The 15,005-nt window shown below is 43.2% G+C and overlaps 3 protein-coding genes and 1 pseudogene across 4 annotated transcripts in view; 1 reads left to right on the plus strand and 3 right to left on the minus strand.

Annotated features, from left to right (window-relative positions):
• Positions 1 to 15,005, minus strand: part of LOC126565490 (uncharacterized) — a 500,287-nt gene that overhangs the window by 407,401 nt on the left and 77,881 nt on the right. The window lies entirely within an intron of this gene.
• Positions 1 to 15,005, minus strand: part of LOC126564801 (protein PRRC1-like) — a 299,123-nt gene that overhangs the window by 9,600 nt on the left and 274,518 nt on the right. Inside the window, exons 2-5 of the mRNA XM_050221913.1 lie at positions 4,230 to 4,757; positions 4,058 to 4,160; positions 3,816 to 3,986; positions 3,550 to 3,739 (exon numbers count right to left, since the gene is read on the minus strand). Coding sequence (XP_050077870.1) covers positions 3,550 to 3,739; positions 3,816 to 3,986; positions 4,058 to 4,160; positions 4,230 to 4,737 — 972 coding nt within the window. The 5' untranslated portion in view covers positions 4,738 to 4,757. The remainder of the gene's footprint in view (positions 1 to 3,549; positions 3,740 to 3,815; positions 3,987 to 4,057; positions 4,161 to 4,229; positions 4,758 to 15,005) is intronic.
• Positions 5,834 to 8,346, plus strand: LOC126564684 (sorting nexin-2). Of its 2 annotated transcripts, none has more exons than XM_050221770.1 (5): positions 5,834 to 5,970; positions 6,427 to 6,551; positions 6,638 to 7,526; positions 7,936 to 8,088; positions 8,158 to 8,346. In XM_050221770.1, the coding sequence occupies exons 1-5, from the start codon at positions 5,836 to 5,838 to the stop codon at positions 8,206 to 8,208; spliced, it is 1,353 nt and encodes a 450-aa protein (XP_050077727.1). In that variant the 5' UTR covers positions 5,834 to 5,835; the 3' UTR covers positions 8,209 to 8,346. The 2 variants fall into 2 exon arrangements, with proteins under 2 accessions (XP_050077727.1, XP_050077728.1); XM_050221771.1 differs by having other exon boundaries at positions 6,430 to 6,551.
• On the minus strand, positions 11,861 to 13,407 carry LOC126560467 (uncharacterized; annotated as a pseudogene).

The raw sequence follows: 15,005 nt of genomic DNA on the forward strand, positions 1-15,005 counted from the left end.
TATGCGAGAGGTTCGGTGCGTATTTGTTATGGGCCACGGTTGGTAACGAGTTCCCAGGAAGTTGCACCATCCACATTAAAAGAGTGGCTTCATCAGCATCCCTGTTGCGAAACTAGGGAAAACACGCACAACTACTACTCCTTTGGTACCGTTTTGTTCCAGTCGACGCCCAACGCCTGGATGCAATAAATCATCACCGAGGGATTTGGGTATGTGTGTGTGTGTGGTTACGAGAAGGAATGTGCTACGAAAGGATTTTCTCAAGCAGTACCAACAGAATCTCCGGCAGTGGTGATAGTACAAGTAGTATATCAAAGTGAAGCGCATACAATGTGCGAGAACACGTTCCATTAGTCTTGGTGTTTTTGCTTAGTTTCTGTTTACTTGCTTCCAACCTGTTTTCGACCTTGCTTTGTAGCTTCCATCCTGTGGGAGCATCCTGTTGCACCTCGAGGATGGACCGTTTGGTTAAGTGGGGTGCAATTTTAGCTTTTATATGGTCCGCAACGTTTCACGTGATAATTTACGGGATTAGTCGCATGAAAGCAGATTTAGAGCAAGCGTGTTGAGAGATTATGAAGATAAGCTCAAGTATGTTTCAAGTAGGTTTCAAGGATAATTTCGTATTAATAATAAATGTGCTCATAATTGCAATTAATGCTTCTTTTGCTAGTTTGAGTTAGTGTGGATAATCTGACTATCAGAATCTATTCATCTATTCTTGTAATATTCAGACATTAGAGTTCCTAGAATTCGTGGTTATCTGCCGAAGCCTTTCAGCAGGAACTTGTTTTGATTAAATCAACGAAAACTTCGCACCTTATAACTTGCCACAGGCGCAGTTTATCGCAACAGTTATTTATTCTTTCGGCTCCACAACCTCGAGAGATCTAGGCTTGCCAATTCTGCCTTCCTTGACTTTATGGGAAGACGATACGTACGAGATTTGATACCCGGTCCTGCCATGTGCAGACCGGTGTCGCTTCCGATGTTTTACCCTAACCTTGACTTGAAATTATTCTAGTCTAAGCAACAATAAAACGTTCCTTCCAGATCTCCTTAGGTTGGCTATACAGTGCTGAAAGTCATGAGCAGGTAGCGTGCCGAGTGCCGCGTAGATAAGGGAGGCATGTTTCTCTCCTCTCCTGCCCACTCTTCAATATCGCCTTGGACGGTGTTATACAAAACGCGGAACTGAAGAACGACATCCGTGGCACGATTCTCTACCGGTCTCTCTAACTTCTTGGCTTCGCAGATGACATCGACATCATCGGCAAAACGACAGAGAAGGTATGGGAAGCAGCGTGAAGCAGTAAGCATTGGATTGATGATCAATGCGACGAAGACTAAATATCTGCCCGCTGGAGAATCAGCCTTTGATAGGGCCCGGTTAGGAAGCACCGCATGAGTTGACGGCCATAAACTCGAGATAGTAAAGATCTTGTGACTATCGTAACTTTGAAAAACGACATCAGGAGCGGAGTCTGCAAAAGACGCATTGTGCAGGGGAATCGCGCATACTACGTCCCATACCTTCTGTTGTGATTCAGAAGACTTCAAGGGGCACAGCGCAAGCTGATTCCAACCGAATGGAGGATGCAAGCGTTCTTTCTTGTTTGGCGGTGTGCTCGAGTATGGAAAGGATGTGAAAAAGGATGATCCACGAGCGTGCAGAGATGTAAGGCAAACCGAACATCCTGACGGTGGCGAAAACCGGCAGGATGCGAAGGTTGGGGCATGTTATGAGGATGCCAGACTCGTGTCCCACCAGGAAGCAGCGAGCAGTTCGGCACGAGGCTGCTCCTACAGTCGGATGAGCGGACTATCTTATTTTTGGCTTAACGACCTACTGGGTCAAGTCAACCTTCAAATGGCTTACTAGACTTATTGGGTAGTCCTCACCATAGGGGATAACGAACTATTCGGACGGACTATTTAGCGAAAGGTAATTTAAATCATGGAAACCCAAAACGGAATGTACATATCCCTCGAACTTGCAGTACCAAAGGAACCAAAGTTGCTTCCTGCAAGGATTCAGTTAAATGGCCACATGTCAAACGTTTTATATTTTTCTTTACAACAAATCGGAATCCTCTTGCATCAGATTAAATCCAGTAAAGTATGTCAAGAGTACATTAACATGATCAACAACTACCAATTGCTTTTAACATTTCGTACCAAGTATTTCCTCATAATTAATATTCACTTAATAATATATAATTATATTAATACACACTAAAAAAACGCCACTTCTGAAACGACCTCCAATCAACTTGATAATAATTTGTGTTTGTGTGTATGTGTTGACCACGTCTGTAATACCACCCCAAAACATAGAGATAAATTTAAAACATATTTCATACTTAACACTCTCCATTACAATTGAACAAACACAAAAAAGTGGCGTAAATATACAATTAAGTTAAAACATTTATCAGCTCAGAAAAGCGGAGTTTCAACCACATAAAAGAATCGCCTGTCCACAAGTGTTTGTTTCTCTCTCTCTCTTTTGCACTACAGAAACACACGCACACAGCTCTATTTAATTGCAATTTTAATTTTTATTTCCGCTTTACGCTTTGTGTACTTCAAAGCGTTTATGAAAATGTTTCCCTTCGCGGGTAATAATTATCCAATTTTGCGTTCCGTATCGCATCGAAGAGCATCATTCGAGTGCCTAAAGGGTGGAAGCTATAGCGCAACGTTTGAAAGATGCTCTTTTAAGCGCATACGAGCAAACCGGACAACGAACAGTGGTGTGGTTAGACCATAATAAAAAAAAAAGTAATTTGTTGTGGTCTTATTGGGCACGAACACCAGGTGCGAATAATGAGGATGACCCGAGCAAGTATTTCCTTGCTTTCCGGCATTATCTTGCATTGTTCCATTAGTGGGTCTAACAGCGAAATGTATTTTTCCTTCGTTTTTTCGATAATATTTTCATAAACCCGCCAATACGTTTTTACGATAGCGTAAGTAATGTATTGAGGCTTTTTTCTGTTAACAGTTTTTCTTTCTATCTGCATTTTCCAACGAAACGATGTGCAATAAAGCTAAATACCACACACCGCTAGCATTAAGCCCACGGAACATTACAGAAGTTTGCGGTTGGTTAATGTTTTTTAATAGTTCCACGATTTGTTGTGCATTTACGTTTGCCTTTCATTTTGCATTGAATAAGCTCAGTGAAGAAGGAATTGACCGGACCGCAAAACAAGTCTTGATAATCCGATTAAACATTGTAAATGTAAAGAGCAATGGTAGCCGACTTCATTCCAAGTGGAGGAAAGGAAAAATGTAAAACAGAAGTTCCGGGAATTCGATTAAAAGTTTCCCTTTTGCTCGCAATCGCAAACGTAAATGAAAAATAAATTTAAAAGAAAATTCATTCTCAGCAATACGGCCCAGCCCGTTCTATCGGAATGAAAAAAAATTCAATCCACTTTGATTTTATCAGATAATAAAAGGGATGCCTTAATCCATACGGGAAGCCTTTGGATATGCAAAACTGCATCGTAGTAGAAGGATAATAGACAAAGCAATACTTACATTCAAATTTCTTGCCATAACGCTACCGACCGTGGTAGCAAATCCCGTATCCTTCAGCACATAATCGTCCGGCGTATCGGCTTGCAGTGCTGCGATGACGGGCAACGGGATAGGCGTCATCTGTGTGACCGTTTTGAGGAGAATGTTTTTCGCATAATCAAACAATACGATCGCACCAGCCTCGAACCATCTGTGGGTGGGTACGAAATCGATTTTTAAATTTGGTGGCTAAAAATATCTTCTCATCTGGATGAAAAAGTACTCACTGTTCGGGGAATAGTTCTACGACGAAATTCTCTACCGCCACCACCGGGAGATGATCGTCCACACGAGGATTTTCGGCCCGAATACTGTTGATGCGATGTTCCGCACCCTTCAGTCCAGCCGCAAAACCGACTGGTTGGGCCGCAATGCCAACCGCTTGAGCAGGTAGCCCACTAGAAAGATAAAGATCGGAACTTCCAGTTAAAGACACACAAAATTTTATTCTTGTGTTTCAATTACTCACATAATGGTGGCTTTACCAAATACGTTCTGAAATGCTTCCCGTACCGGACGCACCTTATCGTCCTTGTCCGATGCCACGATCACCTCCGTGTCTCCACCAGAATCTGTGGAAAAAAACAACTCATTTTTAGCGATCAAAATGCTTTTCCATTTCACAACGGGACTAAACTCACTGATGTACTCCTTCATTTGTGGATCCAGCGTGGTAACGATCGTGTCGACCGAGCTCTTTGCCTTTTCGGCCACCTTCTGGAGAATACCACTACCCGATACGGCACCCTTCATCCACCCGAACAATGCCGATCCACCCTGCGTGATAGGACTCAGCGCCGCTGCAACCGGTTCCGGATTCAGTATCATGTTTGCAAAGTCCCGTCCCACTGGTTCCGGTATCGGTTCGGCTGGAAGCACACCGGCCGCAGCCATTGCTTGTTCGGCGGTAAATTGCGACGTATCCTTGCTGGCAGGTATGGCCGGACTAAATTTCGTCGGTATGAATGGTTCGGTTTCATCTTTTTTCGCTGAATCATCGACAATGGCTGCGGGATTGCTGCTGGTGGCTGATGGTGGGACACTCTCCGTACCAGCTGTTGCCACGTTCGCCGTAATGAAGCTGGGAAGCTCGGACGGTGGATTCACGTTCGATAGGATGTTACGAGTTTTAGGTGTAACTTCTTTCATTTTGCTTTTTGTTTTGCAGCCTACTGAAATACACTTGCGGTCCGGTACACAGTCGTACTTTGTTGAGACGAAATAAACCAACAACCGACGGAATTTGGGATTACGTTTACTTTGCCTTGTTGTTTGTTTACGTTTGTACGACTTTTAGTACAACCCCTTTGGCGCTGGTGGAATGTGCTAAAATGAGTTGACCTTGGTTATTCAAAATTTTCCCTCAGGCAAAAGTTTCGTTAAGCAAAGCTATACAGCGCAGTTGTACAGCCTTTATGCAGCCATCTGATCGAATGAGCTTTTTTGCGCATTTGGTTGTGTCAAAATGTGTAGTGTACTGATATAGGTGAATACTATGCATCATAGTGGGTAAAGAGACTAAATGGGCTCGACCCGAATTATTTGACAACTGTGCTGTAGAAAAATGAAACGCAATGTGACAAGAGTGGGGTCGGTCGTGTGGTGTGCGGTTTTGTTGTGCAAAAATCTGCATAGCACTATCGAACCCACTCCTGTCAATATGATTCAATATGAGCTATGAGCCGAAGCTATGTGCCCACATAGTCTTTTTACCCACTTTGCTATGCATCATGAGGTTTTCTCACTAGTTGGTAGATTTTGTCAATAGGATATTAAGGCAATTTTGTCAATAGGGAACAAATCTTCTCTATCAACCTTGCTGTACTAAAAACGCCACCATCAGTTTGACAGTTTGCCGTGTCTTCGTTTTCTCCGCATGACGTTTCTTGTTTTTGCTGACGACAAGCAACTAAAATTTCTTTTATCATCTCATTTTTCGCGTACAAAGATAAGTGCAAGTAACTTTCGCTACGATTTCCTTCGTGTACTGTACGTTGTGCCGCTGTTCGGAAATTCGGTGCCAAAAAACATTAGCACAGCCAGTGTTTGCTAGTGGTTGTTGCAGGTTGAAGGCGTACCGGAACAGGTTCCTTTGTTGTACGGCAGCAGCGCCGACTGCAGTGTAACACCAGCGGCGAGCCATTGTTGTTGAGAGTGTAACGGGGTGACCCATCTCGAAGGAAGATAAATAAATTAGGCTAGACTGTTTTAGGAAGCGCCCGCGGGTCAACCTGCTAGTAGCGCAATATGGACACCAACGGCACCTTGGACCATGGAGATGGAGAGCAAACAGTAAAACACACCCAACCAGCCTTCGACAATGTTGATATCACATCGCCGGACGATGAGAACGAGAACGACATCTTCGAGTCGGCGATTCAGGTTTGTGTGGTCTTTCTGCGGGCGATACACCGCCGATTCCGTTCCGCTTGCACTTTTCTTATCGCCACTGTCTCGCTGCTGCTACGTACGAGCATATGCAGGCATTCGCTTTCTAGCCAACGCGTGTGCCAACCGAACCAACCAATACCATTAAATTAAATTAAATTTGATTGAATTACGTTATATACGGGGAGGGGAGGTGCATCATAATTGGCAGCAGATAAGTGATGCGCCACCTTGCGTGTATGAATCAGCGACGACGGGTGACACACTAACTGCAACAGCATTCGCTAGCTTCCTCTAGTTTTGGTGACTATCCCCTATGAATACAGTGATTCACCACTAGCATAACGACGCACATCGATTACGATAAGAAAGGGCTTGAATGGGCGTTTTATGTTCGTGTACACGATCTCGATCTTCCTCTTTATCGCTTTTGTTTTCTTCTTTCGTCAGCAGGAACCATTATCACCCGTACTGGAGGATGTACCGACTGACGAGGCGGGGGACACGTTTATCGAAATAGTTGTTGCTGACCCGCAGAAAGTAGGCGATGGCATGGGATCATATTTAGCGTACAAGTATGTGTTGCTAGGCAACTAGGCTAGGGCGAGGTAGAATAATCGCCCATACTAATTATCCATTCCTTCACTCAATCTTTCAACAGGGTGTCCACGAAGACCAACATTTTAAAGTTCAAAAAGCGCCAATTCTTCACGATGCGTCGTTTTAGCGATTTTCTCGGTTTGCACGATCTGCTCGTCAGCAAGTATCTGCGAATGGGACGCATCATTCCACCGGCACCGGAGAAAAACATTATCGGCACGACCAAGGTTCGGATGGGCAGCCAACCACAGGCCGAAACCGGTGCCGGCGTCAACTTGGAGTGGATCGAGAATAGACGGGCATCGCTCGAGCGTTTCCTGAACCGTGTCGCACAGCATCCGATACTGTGCCAGGATACGGATTTTGTAAACTTTCTCGAAAGTGATCAAGAACTGCCGAGGGCGGTCAATACCGCCGCGCTGAGCGGTGCCGGTGTGATGCGCCTGTTCAATAAGGTGGGTGAAACGGTTAACAAGATCACGTACAAGATGGATGAAAACGATCCGTGGTTTAATGATAAGATTAACGAGGTCGAAACGATCGATGCGCACATGCAGAAGCTACATTCCGCCATTAAGGCGCTGGTATCGCATCGGAAAGAGTTGGCCACACTGACCGGTGGGGTTGCAAAGTCGGCTGCGCTGCTAAGTACTTGCGAGGAGCATACGGGTTTATCGCAGGCCCTTTCGCAGCTGGCCGATGTAGAGGAGAAGGTTGAACTGTTGCGCTCGGAACAGGCCAACTCGGACCTTTACATACTGTCGGAGACAATCAAGGACTATATTGGGCTGTTCGGTGCTATAAAGGATGTGTTTCACGAGCGTGTTAAGGTGTTCCAGAACTGGCAGCATGCGCAGATACAGCTGACGAAAAAGCGGGAAAATAAGGCCAAGCTAGAATATCAGGATCGGCGCGACAAGCTGGAGCTAGCTCAGAAGGAAGTGGAAGAGGTGAGTAAAAATAGAATCTCAATACCGCAAATTTTGATAAAGTTCGGATTTGATGACCGATCTGGTCGTAAACAAAAAAGACACTAATAAGCAACGACAGGGCCGGGGTTCAAATACCATATGGATCATTTCTCCATTCTCCGCATTTCTCGATATAATTTTATACAAAATTCGTACATCTCGCATTCATCAACGTCCGCCTCTTTTGCTATCCTTCTTGATCGCGCCGCTCTCTCATGCGATCCTCCCCCTTTAATGTTCGTCTCCTCCTGCACTGGCATGCAGTTACTCTCTCCATTCTCATCAACGAAGAGCACTCCTATCTTCTTTTATCTCTAATTAGTCTCCTATTACGATTACTATTACTTAATGACCTAATTGTCCCAACTCTATTTCTATACCTTTCTAGTGGGAAGGGAAGGTGCAACGATGCCAGAAGGAATTTGACAACATTTCCAGTGAAATCAAGAAAGAGATGGAGCGCTTCGAGTTGGCGCGTGCCCGCGATTTTAAGTCGACGATTATCAAATATCTGCAGGACCAAATGGCACACCAACAGCAGGTAAGTGTGGATAGTTTGATTCACGGAAAAATTATGTACTATATTTACTTTCTTTTAATCCTATCCCAGCAAATGAGATACTGGGAGGCAATCGTGCCGGTAGCCCGTGACATTGCATGAGAGGAACCGAACGCGATGCATCCGCCCATCCTGTACGACGACGACGACGATGACCGCGTTCCGACGACTGACAAACTGCGCCTCTCGATTAATTTAGTCGATTCCAATGCTAGGATATCGTAGAACGATACTACGGTCGCCGGGTATGTTGCCACCGTGAAGCAGGGTTGAACACAAGACAGACAGACAAACAAAAAACCAAAACCTGCTGATAGCTGATGAATAGTGTTTAGACAATTTGTGTTTGTCGTGTTACGAACCTAAGATTTCTCACACGCCTCATTTCTCTAGCCTTGTAGCCTCTCCTGCACGCTCCCGAACCGAATTTTTCGAACAGGGATGGAAGCGTTTCCTTAACACGAAAATTGAACATTCTCATTGTGCACATAAAAGTTAGGATGAAGAACCATTCTTGAGATGTGTGAAGCAGGCAGATGAGAATATCGATCGACCAAAAGTGATGTATTTGTAAATAATGTTTAGCGCGCATTCGCAACAACAAACAAAAATGTAATGACTAATGATGGAAGTAAGTAGTAAAGTACGTAACACACATACACTAATGCTAATGCCACTAGTTATTGGCTTCACAAAAAAAAAGATGCTTCTACAAAACCGTTTGTCACATATCTTTCCTAGCGCGCTAGTTAACAATACGCGCATTGCACGGGCAGGTTAGATTTGAGTCGAGATTTTTGTTGTTGTTTTTTTCTTGGTTTAGCGCCAACTGAAGGCTACGCGAAAATACGCGGTGTAAATATGTTTCCCTAAATTTTTTGGACAAGTATCTGTGGCTTGAGAGTTGCAAAAAAAATCTCGAATAAGTAAAATTGGATTGGAAGGGATATTTTGTTATTGTTAGTACAGTGTACACACACACACACTAATTTAAAAAAAAAGAAATGTTTAACATAATCGTTCCATCAAGCCCACTTGAATTCCTTTGTGAAATATCGTTTGGATTCTTTATTTAGTACATTCGTTACGTTTTCTTTTTCGTTATGTACTTTGTACTTTCAATAAGCCTGATGTGTTAAACCTCATTTCTTTCACCCTAACTCTCTACCCTTCAAGGCTGTTAACGACGAGGAAGTATTATCTGAACACACGTTACCCACACTTTTGTGCTTGGAGACGTTGTAAGGATTTGAAATCATGATAGATTACGTGAAGATCCTACTTCTCTGTTGATTGTGCGTAACGCCGGACAAAAGATATTGTTAGATTTTCATAGGTTAGGCAAATACGAACTCCTATTATAATACGATGCATGCAATCCGCGCTCCTTACCGATTGCTTTTAAGCAGTTTTCTTTTTGGATGCTATTAAACTATTAAAAACGCTATGTTCTTAAGAAAAACAGCATAATTGAAGACAAACAGACGGAAAGAGGTGACCAGAATGTATGCAGGCCACAATTTAGTAGTGTGAGGTATCATCGATTCCGTGGCGTTAATGTTTTGCCGATGGATAGAGACGAGTTTGTTTAGTTTCGATGACGCGGCCAGGAAGAATCATGTAAAATGTAAAAAAAGGAACTATTGAATTACTTTCTTACCTTGATGCTGTGCTTAAATGTTATTCTAAGTGGATGCATGCGAGAAGGACGCACGGGCAGCAAAACCGGAACTGAAACCGTCTAATACACACACACACAAACACACATCTCAGTACGTTCGATTTCGATCGCCAATCCAAATGCTTGAAACAATCAAACAATCACCTCCCGAGGACATTAGCGAATCAGTTCTATTTAATGTGTATTATTATAATTTCATATACATCTAATGCGTGCGTTGATTCAGTAAACTCGTTGTTATAGTATTGTTATAAAATGACCGCGCACGACTGCCAGTGTTTCAATCAATCGATATAGATTCGCATCATTCCAATACAGTGTAGTGTAGTTTGCAAATTTTTTGTATCATTTTCAAATCAAACGTTTTTCCTGTTGCCACTCTCCACCAAAACAAGTGTCCGCGCACCTCGATTCGTAGCATTTATGTAAAGGAAAACTGACAAGCATCTAGCGTATAAAAATTAGGCATGCTTCCGGATGTATTTTTAAAGCGTGTGCAATCTGTGTTCTTAAATGTATGTACGCGTTTGTTAGTTGCTGTGCGAATGTATTTGTGTCTGTATGTGTGCGTGTACGGTATGTCCAAACTCTGGAATTGAATAAGCAAGGGAGGCTTTAAACTATCACAACTTTCATGTATACTCTACCTTTCTCTAACCCATTTTTGCTCCAAAAAAAAAAACTCAGTAGAACGTTCCTTCCCAAGTAGTAGTCATGCAAGCCTTACCGGGAATCTATGTATATGTCCCCGTCTACTGCATTTATTCGTATTTTCACAATCGGTTCAAAGAGTTGGAAGTGGATGGGATGAAGAGAACACATACATACACCACACTACACGCGCCGCACGTTCAAACGCCGCCCTTTTGTCCGCGTTGGTCCATGATAATAAGCAAGAATTGTCGAGCAAACAAAACAGACACGGTGAAAAACAAATGTTATGATTTAAAAAAATATATATACACGTATATATCTATATTATATTATTAAACCGTGGGTTGTATTTTTCTCTAAACTAAGTGTAACACAAGGATAAGGTAAATACTGTTTTTTTAAAGAATCGTTAGAATAGCAAAGATCAGCATCGCTGCATAGAGAATGGAAGGCCTGTACGAGGGAGATTTTCTGCCTTCTCTTCAATCTGGAGCTAGAAAGGACCATCCGAGACAAGAGGACCATCTTCAATCAGGCAACCCAAATCCAGGAATGGCATGCAGGCATGCTGCTAACTCTGCTGACAGTACTGACATGTGTTACTGAGACATGAATTCTCCTTAAAACTAGTGAAAAAAACTCTTGGACTAGAAATGATTTCTTAGAGCTACTCGAGTTCTGGATAGAGGATCAATGCGTCGAAGACAAAATATCTGCTCGCCGGAAGCTCTGACCGTGATAGAGCCCGACTCGGAAGCAGAGTATCAATTGACGGCGACGATCTTGAAGCAGTAGATGAGTTCTGCTAACTTGGTACGATCGTAACTTCGGACAACAACTTAAGCATCGAAATCCGCAGGCTCCTTGTTCAGGGGAATCGTGCGTACTACGGACTCCACTAACTCCTGCGACCCAGAAGAATCCAACAACACACGAGATGCACGATTGCACCTTGATACGTAGTCGGTAGTCTTCTACGGGTACGAGTCTTGGACTAAGCTGACGGAGGACGCCAATGCACTCGCCATTTTCGAACGGCGGGTGCTAAGGTTCTTGAAGCTTAGAACAGGATCGCTCAAGAGCCGGCAACGAGAGTGGGAACTTAATGAGGTAACAACCAACAAGGCCTCTGGCATTAGTAATGCTCCAATTGGCCGGTAATATTGTAAAACTTTACTTCTACATCATCCAGTTAATTCACTATTTCAAGGACGAGCGCTTAGATAAAAGAGAATTGAAAAGCCCAAACTGTGTTGGAATATGGAATATGATGTTGATATCACCTGAAAGCACGGTATGAATGATCGTCAGACAATTTTGCTCCTTCGAGAGCGGTTGCACCAGTCAAAGACATCGAAATACGTAAGTAAACTTTATTCTTAATTTGGGGAAATCTCTCTCATTTGACACCCAACTCAGTTACTGCTGTCCGAGAGCCATTTCAAACTGGATCAAGATAATGAGGTAATTTGTTACTGAGGCGGCAATCTGAAAGACAAAAATATGAGAAAAGATTCAGAAAGTGAGATATAAGTTAGAGTTTCCAACGAAAAAAAGCTTGTGGCATACCGAAAACAAGACCGTATAATCCAACGTAAACATCCGACAGGCCGTAAACTCAAGCGGTTGATGTAAAGTTTGCAGAGCGAACACTTCGATCTGAAATTAGTTGAAGAGATGAAGTTACTAAAATTTTCAACGCAAAGAGCAAACGCATATAATACAGTACACTTTGCTTCAGGTTATGATCCACAGGGTTGAGATTTAGACGGAGCAGAAGTTTTTGAGTTTTTATAGACTGGAAAGAAAATGAAATGTGAAACATTTTGTATCACAGAGGATACAATTGGCACAAAATGACTGCATTATGACAGATATGTCTACTACTTTTGGATGTGTTGAGTCATAGAACTGACCTGCTCACGGACCAACTCACATGCCTGGGCAATACAGAAAACCTCAAAGTAGCAAAATAGACAGGTGAGAACTTCGTGTCCTAGCGCAACAAATGATAACTCGCTCTGCGTTCGATAGTGTAGATACAGTATCTCGAAAAAGTGATACAGCTAGTGAAATATTACAAAATTATTAGCATCCTTTTCTGGTTTTCTACAATCCATCCAAACCCATGTTACCTGCGAGATAATGTACGTCATACAGAGAAAGTTACAGGAGAGCAACATTTGCTGGTAAAGCTCGTGCGTCTTAGTACAGCACGCCACAATCCGATACCGGGCGTCGGCCAGATAGTTAAGCTTGCTTCGAATGTACACCGAATGCTGCGTGCGTACATACCCTCGCAAACCACTCGGTCCGTTCGAATGTTCCAACACCAGCTGCTTTAAACGTTCGTTCAGCGCAAAATGCAAATTTTGTAGAAACATCATAACCGCGTAGTACAGCGATACGGAACAGATAACGTTCACCTTCGGATAGTAAAAGATGCACAACGACAGCAGCTCATTGGTAATGTCCTCCTCACCCAACTCAATCACTTGCAGGATCGCCAACAGAAAGGAACTCGTTACAATCACCTGACTTATGGTGATTTTACGCAAAATGCGCCATTTCGTCCAACGTTGGCTTAGCTCCGTTGCGTTAAACAGTTCCATCTTGAGCTGGAACAGCTCCCGTATTAGCTGAGCGATTTCGTAACGCTTCTGGTAACGGCGTACAACGGCCGACAGAAACGTTTGCAGCACTACCTGGCCCTGTACCGCGCTGATCGCTTTGTTGACGTACGTAGCCTTAAATCCGTTCCGATAGCGTGTATCACTCATCAGGAACTGGGTGCCCTGGTACGTGGCGGTACAACCAAGCGCTAGCACGATACTATAAATCACCAGAAACGTTGATACCCGTAACTCCTTCTGTTTCCGGTCGTAGGTGATGGTGAGGTAGCCGAATATGGTTCCAAGTATGGTGCTTAACATCAACAAACCGTTCACAACCCTATCGTTTATCATTGTTGACCGGGGTAATGGAGGCTCACCAGATTGTGGAGCGCTATTAATGCCGATTCTGAGGGGAAGAAGGCCTTATATACTTGTGATTCGTGATCATGTTGTTCTATTTAACTATGCAAGCTGTAATATCTCTTCTGTTTTCATTCCAGAAAATTTGTTTTCTTAGGAAATGTAATGAAAATACTCAGCGTAAGTGCGACAAGCAACAGTATAGATTCGATGGTAGAATCTTAACCGAAAATGAAAATATTCGGAGTTATGCAAACGTTTAGATGGAATCAAAAATAATTGTTCAACACTGTTGTTTCAGATGTTTGTTCAACGACTTTGTAACTTTAGGCATATAGAATACTGAAGAGAATCTCTTCAAACTCTGAAAAGCGAAGCACCTGTGGGTGAGTAAAAATCATTCATTTTCAGTTGGTGCTTAGTAAAACTCGGCAAAATTACCTTTTTTAAAAGGTACCTCTACCAATTAAATCATAGTCTCAAATCTAATCAAAGTCCAGATCGAAATCCGGAGTTCTTTGTGCTTAATCTTCTTGTTATGCTCATAGTTCAGCAGTTCAGCGAGATAGCCAGGTCGCCGTTAAAGCGGGTTTTCCCAGGTTTATGGGTTTTGTAAGATATCAAGACAGAGAGGAACAACCAGCCAACGCTAATATGACGCCAAAAAAAAATAGACGCCAGCTATCCCACGTCGCTTAGCCATATTACCATTTTTTCACTTCCAATTCGGTGGCTGAGGTGATAGCGGCGATGGTCTTCACACGGCAGGACCGGGAATAAATTCCTATCCCGAATGTTCCCGCGTAGGAAGGACAGACTAATCCACTACGAGGTATCAATAAGTCTCGTGAGCATTCAGATCTCTGAAGAAGAAGTTAACCTCCCAAGGCAGATGACATTTCCTCCTCAGATCCACACTCAGACATTACCGTTAAGCGTAACGAGCGGCCGCAGAGGGCCCCGAGTTGGTAAGGGCCTGAATCTACAAAGAACCTTCCCCTCCGGTCAGCTGGATTTCGCTTAGGGGCTTCGAGGGATTACATACGCTACTGGGAGAGATATGTTACCGTTCTGTAGGCCGTGTACGTATTGCGTCAGAGTAGGGCATGGAGAGCCTACACAATCATTCAAGGGTGAATAATAACTTAATTCAGATTCCAATGCTCTAGATTGCACCGAGCTACATCAAATTTCTTCCTCATACACGTGAGAGAATCTTCAGTGTATATCTCTTGATATGCTATAAGCTAAAGTTGTTCTGAATCGAGTCATTAATCATACTACAGAGCTGGGTTAGTTCGCATCTGTCAGAAAAGGCAAAATCGTAAGCGAAGCGGAAATCCTCCTAGACCTAGTCCTAGACCCACATCGAGAGGACCCATCGTCCAAGGAATTCTTCATCTAAAAAGCTTTGTATCAAGTCATCTAAAAAGCTGCTATATGTCATTGCAGCACTTACAAACTTTACCATATCTACCAATATTTAAACCTAGAGTATATATTTGTCAACCTAAATCTTCTTACTTAGCGTCAGTGACCCGTTCTTCAACTTACCTCTGTATGAATCCGACCACAAGTATCCACTATTT

Source organism: Anopheles maculipalpis, chromosome 3RL (assembly GCF_943734695.1).
Source record: "Anopheles maculipalpis chromosome 3RL, idAnoMacuDA_375_x, whole genome shotgun sequence".
Lineage (NCBI taxonomy): Eukaryota > Metazoa > Arthropoda > Insecta > Diptera > Culicidae > Anopheles > Anopheles maculipalpis.